Here is a 17472-nt window from a genome sequence, read left to right as displayed (position 1 = left end):
ATTTCATGGATCAGTGAACAAGTTTAAGTTTTGGTGGTCAAGTCCATATCTCAGATACTATAAGCAATAGGTCTAGTATATTCGGTGTATGGAAGGACTGTTCAACTGGCAGGTGTTATCTGACCATGACCTCATTTTCATGGTTCAGTGGTTATAGTTAAGTTTTTGTGTTTTGGTCTGTTTTTCTTATACTGTATGCAATAGGTCTACTATATTTGGTGTATGGAATGATTGTAAGGTGTACATGTCTAACTGGCAGGTGTCATCTGACTTGACCTCATTTTCATGGTTCAGTGGTCAAAGTTAAGTTCTTGAGTTTTGGTCTTTTTTTCTAATACTATATGCAATAGTTCAACTATATTTGGTGTATGGAAATATTTTATGATCTATTTGTCAGTCACGCAGGTTTTTTTTACCTTGACCTCATTTTCAAGGTTCATTGCTCAGTTTTAAGTTTTTGTGTTTTGGTCTGTTTTTCTTAAACTATAAGCAATAGGTCAACTATATTTGTTGTATGGAAGAATTGTTAGCTGTACATGCCTGCCTAGCATGGTTCATCTGACCTTGACATCATTTTCTTGGTTCATTGGTCAATGTTTAGTTTACTTGGTTAATGCTAAGTTTATGTGACAGTTGTAATAAAGCTTTATATTTAGGACTATCAACATAATATCAATGATTAGTAAAGATGGCGAGACATTTCAGCGTGTGCACTCTTGTTTCATTCATAAATTACTTTATACTTGGAAATATAATTTTGCTTGGAGTTATAGTTTCTAAAAAAAGTATTGTCATTGAAAGAGTTGACATGTTGCAATGTACATTTATTCTACATAGTTCTATGGTACCAAATCAAAAGTTTATATAAAAGAAAGAAGTCAAAGGTTTCCCATCATAGTTTAGTTACATACATTTTTTTTGTACCTGAGGTCGTTGAATATAGATCATTTTATATAAATAAGGAGATGTGTTATGATTGCCAATGAAACAACTATCATCCATACATTGTACCTACCAGTAACAAACCACATTTGCGAAGTTGAATAAAATACAGTTGATAACATTTACTTATTACTAAAAAGAAAATGCCAAACTATTTTAAACAGTATTTGACTATAAACATAGATAAAAAAAGGTACAAAGTGGACATAATGCACTAGTTCATAAACAAGTGAGAACAATCGCCTTCATATAGTGCTCAGAATATGACATTCATAAAACTTGTTCAATATCATTAGAGAACTCTAAATCTTAAATACTGAAAGCCACCTCTGATAAGTACAATGTACTATGCAAGATAATGATATAACTGGACTAAAAATACACACAACCTGTAATTAACTGCCTTTACAGCGCTTTCGCGCTTTGATTAAGGATATGTGCCCCTTGGAAATATGAATTAAATAGAAAATTGCATTGTAAGTGCATTGCATGAAGCTTACATTTCCTGAAGAATTATTATGAAATTTATATCAACAATGTTTGGGGCGAGTTTGAAAATTAACGCTGATAAATTATGTTCTTTGAAAATGTAAATGAAGAATTTGCATTGTAAGCACTCTCAAGCCTACATTTTGTGTTAGATATTTATGAAATTTATATTAAGGTTTTTGATTCAGCCATGCTGGATCTATGCGATCACTCTGGTATTGGAGATGGTGCAGAATACTAAGTTGAAGACATATCATGAAACTAATTATGTGTTTTTATTACTTGCAGAAACTTTTTACACCATTTTAATCATCAACTGCAAACTTTTACATGTTATTTGCCCTTAAATTAAGAAAAGAATGGTCAAATAGTGACTTTATTTTAGTTATACACTTGCATAAAGTTCCTTTCTAAATCAAAATTTATGATGATTTACTATTTATGAATTAATTTGAAAAAGTATTTGTACATCAATTGAATCAGTTGATAAGAATTTTGAAAGTATTATATTAGTATCTTGTGCTTGTGTAAATTATTGTTCAATGATATGTAGGTCAACATGTGTATTAATATATCTAAGTTGATTCCCACACTTTTTTGATATGGGATTACTCCAATTCTTTCCATAGGCAAGTAAGAGTCAGAATGATTATTAACTGTCATGATTTTCAAATAAGTATTAATTAGAAACAACCCCAGGCTTAATTCAAAACAGTTAATATCTCATGACCTGTTAAATAATTAAATAGACACAATTTATTACACACCTAACTGAATACACACATTCTTGACTTCAATAGTAAACCTACAAATGTATTATTTATTTTGATCTACACTACATTAAAATATTCTGTTAATTTTGCTAGCTAGCTGAATGATTAATCTGATGTGTTTTTTTTTCAAAGAAAATACTTAAAATGAAAAAAATATGTATAAAAAATGCAAGCAAATTTTTATTTTACTTGTAAAATCAGTGCCATTATCATCTGACATAAGTCAATAATCAAGTTCTTATTAATTAGTTACAATAACCAGAAATTTTGTTGAAATATTCAACAAAATTGCATAACTCTTACCTGAGCATTTTCTGCAATAAAATTTATTTGTTTGTTTTACATTTATATCCCATTATATGTTGCTATTTAACAGTAATTGGAAATATCTCAGAATAAGGTATTTGTACATTCAGATTTGAATACAGGAAATGTATTTTTTTCCTAATGAAGAATGAACACCAATTTAGATAAAAAATAGTTATTATTTTTTTTAATTTTTGTTGTTGAGAAAGTGCATTTATAAGGCCTCTTTCTGGAAATTATTAAACCTGTCATTATTAATGGCATATAAGAAATATATTACTTGTTTGACGATTTTCCTTTCCATTCTTGTCAAAAATAAAATCTGACCGAGTTTGAAAGATCAGTATATATATCTATATTTGCATCAATATTGCGAAATTCCCTACCTTTGGACAATAACATAGATATTTTACAGTAAGATTGGAAATTAAAAGAAAAAAAAATTTAGAAAAAAGTATGGTCAGAAAGAATATGAGACTAGCTATGAATATGGCTGGATTACAACATCAACGATGCTTTGATTTTTAAATGCAATTTATATTAAACATTGCATTGTAACACTCTCACATCTACATTTCTTGTGGGATTTAAAAAAAAATATATATGAAAGAATTCTATGAATAAGGTCTTTGAAAAGTTCTATAATCAGTGCAGATCTACATTTTTTGTCTCCCCTGCGAAGAAAGTAGTAAAATGCAAGACAGGGATTATAATCTGGCTTGCAAGGTCTACATGTCTGTCAGATAGGGTTCACCTGACCTCGACTTGATTTCATGGACAAGTGATCAAGGTTAAAGTTACGCGGTCAAGTCCATATCTCTGATACTATAAGCAGTAGGTCAACTATATTTTTGAATGAAAGTAAGGTGTACTTGTCCGACTGGCAGGGTTTCCCCTGGATAAATTTTCTTTTTCGCCACCTCTTTCACCACCTCTTTCGCCAAAACAATATTTATTCGCCACTTTCAATTTTTTTCGCCAACATAATTTCCGTTTTAAATTTTCCTACTTGCTAACAAAAAATCAGTTTGCAGCATTGTTGTCTTATCTATTATAATTCTACATATCTATTTTTTAATCTTCAATGTACATTGTAATAAATAAACACTCATTATAAACATTTACTTTTTAAAAGATACTGTAAAGTTGCAATATAAATCATAAAATCATCATATTTGATTTCTGGGAACACAGGATTCATCTTTGATAAGTTCATCAGATACTTCCCCTCTAGTTGAATGATAAAGGCTGAAATCAGAGATTTTTTTTACTTTTGAACATTTTTCTTCATAACAACAGTTTTCTTTTCTGCACCAATGTTAAAAAAAAGTTGAGAACTATACTCGTGCGTCAGGGAAAAAGTCTGAGAAACCTGAAAAAAAAACAAGATGGACAACCAACTGTTATATTTCTTTCGCCAAAATTCTTTCGCCAATGATGAATTTTAATCGCCACAATTTTCATTTTTTCACAAAATGCAAAAATGGGGATAATCAATGGAAACCCTGCCATCTGGCAGATATAATCATAACTTGACCTCAATTTCATCGTTCATTGGACAATGTTAAGATTTTGTGGTTTGATCTTTTCCTCAGGTACTATAAGCAATAGCACCACTATATGTAGTGTATGGAATGATTGTTTGGTGTACATGTCTGCCTGGCATGGTTCATCTCACCATGACTTCATTTTCATGTAAGTTTATTTGAAACTTGCAGTAAAACCTTCATATTACAGACTTTCAACATGAATTCAATCGTAAATAAAACAGGTGAGACCTTTCAGCGTGTGCAATCTTGTTATTTTAGGGGACTTAGAAATACTGGGGGTCCGTCTGTGCATTGTCTTGTTAGTGCTCTCACGTGTGCAATTCTCATCAGATTTTTATGAAACTTATATCATACGTTTCTATCAGCATTGTCTCGGACAAGTATGTAAATCAATGCCAATCAACAATTATTAAAAGAGTTGTGGCCCTGGGAAATATTAACTATATGGATATTACATTGTTAGTGCTCTCATGTGTACAATTCTTGCCAGATTTTTATGAAACTTATATCATAAGTCTTATATCATAAGTTTATATCAGCAATGTCTCAGACAAACTCGAAAATCAGTGTCGATCAAATATTTTTAAAAGAGTTATGCCACTTGGAAATATTAATTATACAGAAAATTGCATTGCATTTGTTATCAAGCCTTCATTTCTCTAAGATATTTATAAAAATTTTAGAGAACAAAAAAAAGTTTATTTTAGTTGTTGCCCATGGACAGATAAAATATGTGCAAAGAAGGGGACATTGGAAATCTGTTCTTTTATTATGCTTCTTTTACTCTGGTAACTCTTAAAAATTATCTTTTATCTAAAAAATAAATGTGTATGGTCTATGTCATATTTTAAGAGCTTTTAGAAGAATCACAAATGAATTTTGTGTCTGTGAGAAAGGAAACCATCATCATTTTGTGGCAGCCATATCATATTGTTCCTTATTGGCTCTTGCATTATAATTAATTATTATCTGGCCTTGATTGAGTAAAAAAGAAAGACTTAGGTATGCTGTTACCTACGGCAGCGGCAGTTTAGGTCAGTTTAAGGGAAGCCACTAATAATGTAGTATGCATTTAAATAAGCATTGGCAGATCTCATTTCCATGGAGATTATTTGGCCCTGTCCACTCAGTCATAGTCGATTGACTTTTAAACTTTTGCATATTTTACACGTCAAAGTTTGTGATTAGGTCAGTTTAAGGGGAACCACTTATGATAAGTCAATGATATTTGGTATGGATGTGTATAAGCATTTGCACATCTCATTTTTATGGAGAGTATTTAGCCCTGCCCCCTAAGTCATGGTCTATTGACTTTAAAACAGTTTCTTGGCAAAAGCATTGGCATATAATTTAGTCAGATGACCTTGACTGCTATTCACAGTTCAATGATCTTTTATAAAATCTGTACTACAGTCAGTATCTCAGTAAACATTAGTTACACTAATAGGTCAACTATAAAAGTCTTTTGAATTATTGTAAGGTGTTCATGTCCATTGGTAGGAGTCCATGAACTTGACCTTTTTCATGGTTCAATTGTCATCATCAAATTTTCATGCTGATGCCAATTACTTAGTAACCATGACTAAAAGGTCAACAAATTTTGGTCAAAAGAATGATTGTCTGATAGAATTAACTTGACTTCTTTCAGTTCAATGATGTTTGATAGAATTATCTTGACTTTGGCCTTCTTTCAGTTCAATGATCAATGTAAGGTTGTCAGAATCAGAGCAGTATCTCATTTTCCTCGAGTAATAGGTAACATTTATTGGGTCTGTAGTAAGGTTGTCAGGTGTACAAGTCACTCTGACAGAGGCTATTTAATTTTAATCTTGTTTTCATGTTGCAAAGATCAGTTATAAATTTTAGTTTCAATTTTTTTCTTCAAGATTTAAGAAATTGTCAATTTTCCAAAGAAAAATTGGGGGTCACAATTGCTAATTCTTTGTATATAGTCTTGCGCAACAGCACAGTGTATTGCACAAAAGCAAGAAATCTTCAATTGAATATAAATTCAAATCAAATAACCAATTTTAAGTTCTTTGACTACATTTATTCTGTGTCAGAAACCTATAATGTGTCAAATATTTAATTACAATCCAAATTCAGACCTGTATCAAGCTTGAATATTGTGTCCATTTTTGCCCCAACTGCTCATGGTTGGACCTCTGTGGTCGTATCTAGCTGCGCTTGGCGAAGCAGTTTATTTTAATTTTAGTTTCATTTATATGTTTCAGAGTTTAGTGTGACGTCAATTTTCACTGAACTAGTACTCAACAGCTGAAGCCCGCCTCCGGATACGGGATTTTCTCGCTGTGTTGAAGACCCATTGGTGGCCTTGAGCTGTTTTCTGCTCTTTGGTCAGGTTGTTGTCTCTTTGACACATTCCCCATTTCCATTCTCAATTTTATTGTGTATAAAAGTATATAAAACAGTGTGTTTGTGTATTTTCAGATGGTATTGGAAGTATGGTAGAGACTTGATCTGGAACAATAGAGGAAAAGTAATGCAAATGTGGCATCAACTTAGAGGAAAGCAAAGATAGAAACTTATACTAGGACAAATATATTTTATTAAAGATCTTATGAATCATCATTTTATTCTTATTGATTAACAATGCTTCACTCATATGATGTATAATAATACAACTCTAGGAAAATTGAAATTTCAAGAGATAGTTACAGTCATAATTGATTTTTAACAAACTCAATTGTATTTATGTCGCACATTGACAGGGTCAAAACGGATGGCATAGGAATGCTGTTTCCGTTGGCGGCAGTGTCAGCAACAATTTATTAGTTTGTGATTAGGTCAGTTTATGGGGAACCACTAGTGGTAGGTCAATGATATTTGGTATGCAGTTGTATTAGCATTGGTACATCTCATTTCCATGGATATTGTTTGTCCCGTCCCCTCAGTCATTGTCTATTGACTGAAACTTTTGCTTAGTTTACATGTATTAGTTTGTGATTAGATCAGGATATGGGGAACCACTAGTGGTAGGTCAATGGTATTTGGTATGCAGTTGTTTTAGCATTTGCACATCTCATTTCTATAGAGATTAATGACCCCGCCCCCTCAGTCATGGTCTATTGACTTTAAAACTTTTGCTTAGTTTACATGTATTAATTTGTGAATAGGTCAGTTTATGTGGAACCACTAGTGGTAGGTCAATGATATTTGGTATGCATATGTATAAGTATTGGCACATCTCATTTCCATGGAGATTGTTTGGCCCTGTACCTTCAGTCATGGTTCATGGACTGAATATTTTGCTTAACTTATATGTTAAAGTATTGCTTTTTTAATTTCAACATTTACATTTTACTATCAAAATAACAAAAAGGTTAGACATATCTGTTAGACATATCTGTGTTAACAGTTTATTTAATTGAAATAAGATATTTTAGATGAGGTTTTAATTCTTGACTTTGTTATTTCTTTAATTACAAACTATAGTTTCTTATGAACAATGCTAACAAGGAAGCTTTTATACCAAGGGTGTCTTATGGTAGTTGAAGTCATCGTTTGAAAACCTATTTACCCTGTTTCAAAATAACAAGCTTTTTAAAAGACTATTATAAATTGATAGTATATAAATGAAGGAACTAAAAAAACAGCAAAAAATGAAGGGTCCGTGTGCTTGTTTTCAAGATATAAGCCATTGAAAATTTGGCGGGAAATGATTCTCTCTAGACTCTTCATACATATAACATTGGCACATTTTTTCTTTCAAAAACAATGAAAAAATAACAAAGATTTTATAAGATTTTCAAATATGGCTTTCTAAACTATATGTAATATAATTATGAAAAGAAATACAGGTGTTAGCAGGCAAAATTTTTAATGGCACTACATGGATAAAACCAGAGGATTCCGAATATCTGGCAAAAAAATCAAAAACAAAAGGAGCGAACATCCTTAATTACCATGAGGAACACAAAAGGTGCTTCTAGCGGAGCAGGAACTGCTTACCCTTTCTTGTAGGGTTTTATTGACTGTTGTTTGTCTTTTCATTGTGTTGGCCAAGGTGTTTTATGTTTTTCGTCAACAGATGGTTTTTGATTGCTTCATTGGTATCCATTCCCCCTTTTTTTACAGCCAAAAATTCACTTTACTGAAACTTTTCCTCTTATTTGCCTATAGTCAGTCTAATATTAATAGAAAACCTTTGTCATCCACTTTGGTATGTGTACTTCACCTTGATAGAATATGGTTTATGTTGGAGATCATTTACAAACGTAAAAGATAGTCGATTTCCTATATTACTTTCACTTATATTTCAGCATGAACTAACTAACCCCCCTTAGCCTAACTCTCCTAAATTGGATTAGTTTTGATCATACATTTCTTATCAATTTTTAAGAATTAAAAATTATTCCTTGTTTATACATGAATAGTAGTAGGTAGTCGATTTCCCAGAGGCTAGCTTCCCTTGAGACAATGAGGCAACTGCCTCACTAAATTTTTATCAATAAAAATAGAGAAGATAAAGATAGATAAAATATGTAACTTGTATTCCAAAGTAGAGTTCAGATTGAGGATGGTTCAAAACATTGACGGCTCTATCCTTAAAGCGAGCATTCCTCAATTAACTTAAAAACTAATAATCAATTATATTTCCTGAAATGACCAAGATAGATACAGATTTCTTGTTTAGAAATGGACAATGTAAACCATGTTACAAACTTGATTCAAACAAGAGGTCAGAACTATGAAACTGACATGATGCTTTATTTTTGTTTACATTCGATAGATGTGGTTTTCAACAGACACTTTGCATTCCCATGGGAACCAACTATTCTGCCCTTCCACCGATATGTTTCTTGTTTCACATGAGCAGCTAGAGCTTCATAGTTCAACTAGTTAAAATATCCAACCATGTATCTCGCAAACTTGTAAAGTTACAAGACGTATAGTTGATCTTAAATATCACCGAATCAGTACAACAGCAATTTATGGGTGGCCAAGATTTTGTCAGTTAATTTTTGTTTTTGATCAATCATTGTTTAGCTTTGAATACCGAGAATAAAATTTTAATCAAATAGTTTCATTCAAATGTATATAAATGATCAAATGCACATTTAAAAAATACTATGATAAAATGCACATTTAAAAAATACTATTATTTCATGATAAAAGACAGGAAATCCGCTAAAAGTAACAATAAGAAATAACAAGCATTCTGAGAGTATTGCATGGCAATACATAGTCCCCTACCGGTAAAAAATTCATTGTACTGGATCAAAATTCTAACTTGATCAATAACTTTGTCATGGTGTAAACTATACAACAAATATTAAATGAATATCTTCAAGCACGAAGAAAAAAAGTGTGGAAAACTTATTTGCCGGACTGACGGATGGACAGACAGACAGGCAGACGGAGTGTAAACCTAAAGTCCCCTTCGACTTCGTCGGTAGGGGACTAATTATTTTTACTTCCGAGACTAATTGCCGAAATGTATTTCCGGAGAGGGATCTACTTTCAGGTGTCAGACCACCAATTCACTCACTCCAATTTAGAACGTATATAAAAGTAGCCCTTTCCTTGACAAAAAAATAGTGCTTTTGATGTCATTGTTTACTTAAACTAACCAACAAATTTGCAGAAATGACACTTTTGTTGAAAGAAAAATATATGTAGACCATTTTGAGACAAAATTTACTTGTCCATGAGTTTGCATTAAAAATTGAGGATGAATGGGCTGCATAATATACTTATTTAAGATTTCCAAAAAAAAACAGGGGTTATTTTTAGCAGTACTTGTCTTCCGAACGTTAGTATTTCCTTACAAGACTACAAACATAGGTTGAAAATTGGCATGTAGAAAGATGATACATGTACAATTCCGGATATACCTGGTTTCTATCAAGTTGAATTTAAGGTTAAATATTTAGAAAGCTGTGAAATTTGCAAAATATGGTTGAATAGATTGGGATTTTGAATTGGTGGTCCTACACCTTTCATATTGAAATTGACGGTAACAATAAAATTATTTTTACTGTTTCCTGCAGTTATTGTTATCGACTTATCGTATACTTCGGTTTACATAAAAAATATATGAATAGAAAATTACTAAATTAACATAGCAATGATAATTTAAACACTTATACATGATAAGAAGTATTATAGCTATTTATTTTGTAGGCACTTCCTGCACGTCCAGGTATGTAACCTTATGTGACATTTTGAGGCCAACACATTTTAGGTGATAACACTCCAGACATCCATCGCAAACTATAGATTCATATATATGGACGTCAATACCCACTCTTATGCTATGCCCTTCTTCTGTTTTTTTAGCATTTTACATGAAAAAAAAATGGTTGATCCATTACTCCTAATGAAATGGCTATTCCATAACGTGATATGATTGAATGCGTGAATCTAATCATATTAAATGCAAGCAAATTGAAATTTATGTAAAGATATGAAAAATCCTGTTTGTCAAATAAGACTGCCCAACTGTAATTGTTCATGTTCATGAATATCTAATTATCCTATTTTTATCCTGCAAAATGAATAATGCAGTCGAAATTCGTGCTCAAGAATATTGTACCTGGGGTAACGATATCTTACTTAAAATAGAATATTGTAAACATTTGAAAGAAGTAAAAGCACTCAAGATTCTTATCAAGAGAGAAATAGAAGACAAAAAAATATGATTTTAATTGAAAGTAAATTAAATGGTTATGATGAAAAAAGTAAGTTACTTTTATACAAAATTATAGAACTTGGTCAAGATAAAGAATTTGACTTAAGGTACCACGATTTTATTATATAAGTGACCACAATCTTGAAATAGAAAGGATAGATATTTTAAAATCCCTCGAGAAGATAGACTTTGTAAACTATGGCATATTCTTCCTTAGAATTACCTTAGAACTTTTATTAACACTCTAGGCAGTTTACACTGTAACAAGAGGCAGACAAATGATACAAATGATATTTTACAATGGTGAACAAGATAGAAAGAAATATACATACATAGTTCATTATACCTAATTCTCTGTACACAAGTATACAGTCACATTAATAACACGTGAAAATCATTCAGAGGTGTGATAATGGGATTTCAGATCGCCAGTCGAATAAATGTAAATGATGATAATATATTCATAAGATGGGCTTTATCGAAAGCTTCTGTGTTTTTTTTGTTTTTGTATCCTCTTGATTTTAGTTGTTTTCTGAGTTGTCCCAAACGGTAGTTGAGTGTGGATTTCGAGGGGGAAATTCGCTTTAGTCTGATGGCTTGAATGTAAAAAATGCTCCTGGAGCAATGTTTCGGGTGACAACTTTTCGGAGAGAGAAACTGGTGTTTGTCAGTTTTCTTTGTGTGGAGATCAGTTGTCATGACCCCGTTTTTTACAAATGTGGTGGTATCGAGAAACGCAATTTTCTCGCTCGAAAATTCAGATGTAAATTTTATTTAATGATGGAACTTGTTACAATGATCTAAAAAATCTTGTAGATGTTCTGCAGTATCGTTCCATTTCATGTCATTATCATCAATAAAACGGAGCAAAGACAAGGGTTTGTATGACACACCCAAAAGGATGCGTTCTTCAAGATCCCCCATAAAAATGTTGACAAAAGAAGGTGCCAATTTTGTTCCCATACTAGTACCGTCAATCTGTAAAAAGTGCTTGTCGTTGAAAATAAAGTTGTTATTTTCAAGCACTATAGCTTAAGTTACTGAACTAGACAGTCAGTTGGTGAATGTTTATCCTTTCGAGTGTTCCATACTTTTTCACACGCGGTTACTCCTTCATTTTTCGGGATATTGGTGTATGAAGAACTCACATCCATCGAAACCAAAATTGTGTTGTTATATATATTTCTTGACTGCATTAGTGATTTTTTTGTCCCATGTTTATTTAAATTCAAATTGCAATAAATATCTAAAGTCTAGAGCTTTAAAACTTGGTATTTAGAAAATCCTATGTTGTTCCACACATTTTGGTTATTTACATGACACTGTATCTTAATTAAATAAAGTGCGGCGCCGGATTTGCAAATGAGTGTTTTGCAAATTTAAAGCGTTCAGTGTTTATATATTTATATATATAGACAAGGTCGTTAAACACACCCATCATTACACACTATGCTGAGAACCTATACTATTGAATATGTTTTTTTTTCTTGTCTTAAATATGCATGAAAAATTCGTCCTTCATGTAAGGCAAACAGCAATCAAACCAGTATAAAATTCGACTGTTTGCATTTGTAAATGCCGCAAACATTTTTTGCGACATCGGTTTGCCATAATCGTTCATTTTCTATCCGCATCACGTTCTTTGAACTGTGCCAGGCTTTGACTCCCGAGTTTCAAATCGTTTGCCTCACTAATAATAAGGAACAAGTTACGCCACTGCGAAATGTACTTTCTAAAATAATAGCATAACTCATTCTATACAATGCCACTACAAAATTTATTACCAAAATAATAGCATAACTCATTTAATACAATGCCACCAAAACGTAGTTTTTAAAACAATAGCATGACTCAATCTATACAATTTCACTACAAAACGTAGCTTCTAAAACTATAGCAGTACTCAATCTATACAATGCCTCTACAAAATGTAGAACAAAAGCAGACCTCAATCTACACAATGCCACTACAAAAGGTAGAACAATAGCAGTACTCTATACAATGCCTCTACAAAATGTAGAACAATAGCAGTAACCAATCTATACAATGCCAATACAAAATGTAGAACAATAGCAGTACTCAATCTATACAATGCCTCTACAAAATGTAGAACAATAGCAGTACTCAATCTTTGCAATGCCTCTACAAAATGTAGAACAATAGCAGTGAGCAATCTATACAATGCCTCTACAAAATGTAGAATAATAGCAGTACTCAATCTTTACAATGCCTCTACAAAATTTAGAACAATAGCAGTACTAAATAATGCCTTTACAAAATGTAGAACAATAGCAGAACTCAATCAATACAATGCCTCTACAAAATGTAGAACAATAGCAGTACTCAATCTATACAATGCCACTACAAAATGTAGAACAATAGCAGTACTCAATCTAAACAATGCCTCTACAAAATGTAGAACAATAGAACAATAGAAGTACTCAATCTATACAATGCCTCTACAAAATGTAGAACAATAGAACAATAGAAGTACTCAATCTATACAATGCCTCTACAAAATGTAGAACAATAGCAGTACTCAATCTATACAATGCTGTTACAAAATGTAGAACAATAGCAGTACCCAATCTTTACAATGCCTCTACAAAATGTAGAACAATAGCAGTGAGCAATCTATACTATACAATGCCTCTACAAAATGTTGAATAATAGCAGTACTCAATCTATACAATGCATCTACAAAATGTAGAACAATAGAACAATAGCGGTACACAATCTATACAATGCATTTACAAAATGTAGAACAATAGCAGTACTCAATCTATACAATGCATCTACAAAATGTAGAACAATAGCAGTACTTAATCTATACAATGCCTCTACAAAATGTAGAACAATAGAACAATAGCGGTACACAATCTATACAATGCATTTACAAAATGTAGAACAATAGCAGTACTCAATCTATACAATGCATCTACAAAATGTAGAACAATAGCAGTTCTTAATCTATACAATGCATCTACAAAATGTAGAACAATAGCAGTACTCAATCTATACAATGTCTCTACAAAATGTAGAACAATAGCAGTGAGCAATCTATACAATGCCTCTACAAAATGTAGAACAATAGCAGTACTCAATCTATACAATGTCTCTACAAAATGTAGAACAATAGCAGTGAGCAATCTATACAATGTCTCTACAAAATGTAGAACAATAGCAGTACTTAATCTATACAATGCCGTTACAAAATTTTAAACAATAGCAGTACTCAATATATGCAATACCTCGATATAATGCATATGATTTTTTTTATTACAAAAAAAAATGTTTTTACTTGATATAGGTTTAATGCACAAGAATTATAAAAATTTTCTTATCTAAAATGAAAAATGTGTTAAACTTTTAACCTTGAAAATATGCTCTTCAAATGACTGTATCAGTGTCTATGTTAGCAAATGAAGTTTCAATAACTCTTGATACAGTTACCCACCATACATATGCATGCATTGTATCATAGATCAAATTTATTTGTTCAGTGTTTGTTCACTGGTGTTAACATGTCTTTTGATTGAGTTAAGCCATTTCAACTGATATTTTATAGTGTGTCTTTCTATGTTGTGATGTTACACTATTGTTTCAGATAGGGTGAAGGTTTGGTACCATTAAAACGTTTAAACCCGCTGCAATTGTTTGTACCTGTCATAAGTCAGGAACCTGATGTTCAGTAGTTGTCGTTTGTTGATGTGGTTCATAAGTGTTTCTCGTTTCTCGTTTTTTATTTAGATCAGACCGTTGGTTTTCCCGTTTTAATTGTTTTACACCAGTAATTTTTGGGGCCCTTTATAGCTTGCTGTTCGGTGTGAGCCAAGGCTCCGTGTTGAAGACCGTACTTTGACCTATAATGGTTTACTTTTTAAAAAATTTGACTTGGATGGAGAGTTGTCTCATTGGCACTCACACCATATCTTCTTGTATCTATTGAATACAAATTTCAGCAATGAACAAAGTTCTCAAAATAATTGTTTATATTGTAAAATAAAGGTATAATCTGTTTTCACTTTATTTCACTCTCTTGACCTATAAGGACATAAGTTATTGCCATATCATTGTGTTGGCCATCCTATTATCGTTTCTTTTGCTTAAAAAAGCGTCGGGTCAAAAGCGAGATTTCGCTCTCCTGACCTATAAGGACTTAAGCTATTGCCATATAATTGTGTCGGCTATCCTATTATTCTATTTTTTTTACTTAAAAAAGTGTCGGGGTCAAAAAGCGAGACTAAAGTATACTGTTTCCGGTGGCGGCGTCAATATTTTTTTGATTAGGTCAGTTTAAGGGAAACCACGTATGATATTTGGTGATCATTGCTACATCTCATTTCCCCGAAGATTATTTGCTCAGTTCACGGTGTATATTCAGAACGATTGCTTTCGTATGCGATCGACGATAACGCTTGCTTTCCGATACGCGTAACGCTAGCTTTCAGATACGCGTAACGCTAGCTTTCAGATACGCGTAACGCTAGCTTTCAGATATTTGTTGACGAAGATGCAGGAGACACGAGATGATGAGATGAGTGATGCTTCAATCGGGTGGTATGCGGTGGTCTCTCTTGTATCTCACGGAACACTAGAACTATTTACTTGATAAAAATGTAATGCATACCATTATGAAAGTTTCTAATTAGGTTGTAAACGGTCCCACAAACACAAAATTTAAACGATTGAACACAAGAATGCATTCTTTTTGTATGAAGCTGTTATTAAGACAGGTTTCAAATCCTCTACTTACTTTCATTTCATTATTACTGCCCCGTATCTCAAAATCATTTAATTTAATCATAAATGCCCATTGAAAAAAAAAATCACAGGAAACGCTGTCTTGCAGATTATTTTGTTTCAGCGTCGTTCTGGGAAATGCTTTCTGATATTTAGGATGGAAAGATTTGCTAATCATCGGGCCAAAGGCAAACTATAAAATTTGGTTTTGTTTTTATGTTAATAAATTAAAAAACACTTTACGACACAGCAAAGGTAACAAACCGAAATGACACCTAACGTGATCGGCAATCAGTGGTCAAATCTACACTTGATATACCAGTGCATCACAGAAGTTAAACAATACTCATCTTTTTCGGTACCTATATATCTGTGTGTCAGGAGTTCTATTTTACGTTGTAAATAAGAATTTATTTTTCCGACATATTTCTGTTTTTATTTTGATTATTTTTGGAAAAGAGATAGTATATTATTACTGTCTTATGCTGAGGTAAATATGTGGTTTTCATGACTTTTGAAAAACTGTTATTCACTTAGACCAACGACTAAGGGGCAGATTATTTATTTTGCTACGTCTGAACCTACCCCCCTTTTCCCTCCATAATTCAAAGAATATCAATTAGACGTCCACGTAGTTCCTATTCTGTCCGCCGACAGTATATATATCTTTATTCTGATAAACCTTTGTCAATACAATGATATACAGAAGTTACATGTAGTAAATAGCACAGATATACATTAAAAGAAAACATAATGTGTACACCATTTACAAATATAAATCAAAAGATTCAGCCAGGAGAAGACACTTGAATTAATATGCCTTATAAATGAACATAGATTTTTTTAATACATTTTTTTTGGTCACATTCATAACTGCCTTAAATTTAATTATATTTGGACAATCAATATACTTTTTTTATCAATATATTTTTTTCTTTCTATAGCCATAAATGTACACTTCATTACATAATGAAATTCATCTCCAAGATCTTTTAAATCACATTGTCCGCATATTCTTTTATATCTCTGATTTTTTTCCATCTATCACTTTCTATTGGTTATCTATGGTTTATCAGTCTAAATTGACAGAAGGTGTCAATATCACGGGGTTCCAAAAATATCTCAGTACTTCTTGAAGCCATCAAGTTATTTAAAAAGGCGGTTGAGTTTGTTTGAATATGTGAATACCATGTTTGTTTAAACTGATCTTGGAGAAATGTTCCAATAGCAGTCTTTAACCAAATTTCAATAATACAAATTTGAACTAACCACACATAAGATAAACTAGTTTCATTAAGAAAAGATTCTGTACATTCAATAGTAAAGTTAACATGTATGTGATTGCTGATAATTTACTAGGTTTTCTAAGGATTTTAGATGCAGAAGAAGTTTACAAAATTTCAAATGAACTCTTTCTAATATTTCATTATTTCTAAATTCCCAAATTTCACAGCCTAAAGTAATTTTAAAAACAGGTTAACCAATTTATTAATTAAATCTAATTCAAAACTTATTGACAAACCATGTTGTCTCCTTTTTTGGTACCTTCATACAAGGCTCTCGTAGCTTTTTCTGCTAAATGCTTCTCATTTGCTTTAAGTGAGCCATTTTTAGAAAAATTGTAGTTGTCAATTTTACAATTTGTACAAAATTTGACTAAAATTCACTTATAACTTGTACAATTATTTGACTAAAATTCACTTATAACTTGTACAATAATTTGTAATATGGATTTGGTCGATTATTCTATGAAAAGTACGAATTTTTTGAAACAGTACAAAGCGCAAACCTGCAGATCATTGCGTTGTATATCATTGTCGTTCATCCACGATGTTAACATTTCCTTGGTGTCTATATTTTCCTTTTCGACAGACTTTAAGTTTAGTCGCCGATATGAGTGTGTTTGTTGACATTAAGTAAAATCAGTAAGTTACAATAAGCTTGCTTTCAGCAATAGCAGTCAAAAGTTTTATAGTTTGTTATTTATGTTCTTCAAAACTGTTTTGGCATACTT

The 17472-nt window shown here is 31.9% G+C and overlaps 1 protein-coding gene across 1 annotated transcript in view; it reads left to right on the top strand.

The window, feature by feature from the left end:
• The window catches only part of LOC127737871 (presenilins-associated rhomboid-like protein, mitochondrial), a 43819-nt gene extending 37167 nt beyond the window's left edge, over positions 1-6652 (top strand). Inside the window, exon 9 of the mRNA XM_052248818.1 lies at positions 6512-6652. Within this exon, the coding sequence (XP_052104778.1) occupies positions 6512-6602 (91 nt within the window). The 3' untranslated portion in view covers positions 6603-6652. The remainder of the gene's footprint in view (positions 1-6511) is intronic.
• Positions 6653-17472: the final 10820 nt, after the last annotated feature.

The sequence above is a fragment of the Mytilus californianus genome, unplaced genomic scaffold, assembly GCF_021869535.1.
Source record: "Mytilus californianus isolate M0D057914Y unplaced genomic scaffold, xbMytCali1.0.p SCAF_4, whole genome shotgun sequence".
In the NCBI taxonomy this organism is placed as follows: domain Eukaryota; kingdom Metazoa; phylum Mollusca; class Bivalvia; order Mytilida; family Mytilidae; genus Mytilus; species Mytilus californianus.
Note: the sequence above shows the minus strand (reverse complement) of the source record. Positions and strands in the feature narration are given on the sequence as shown.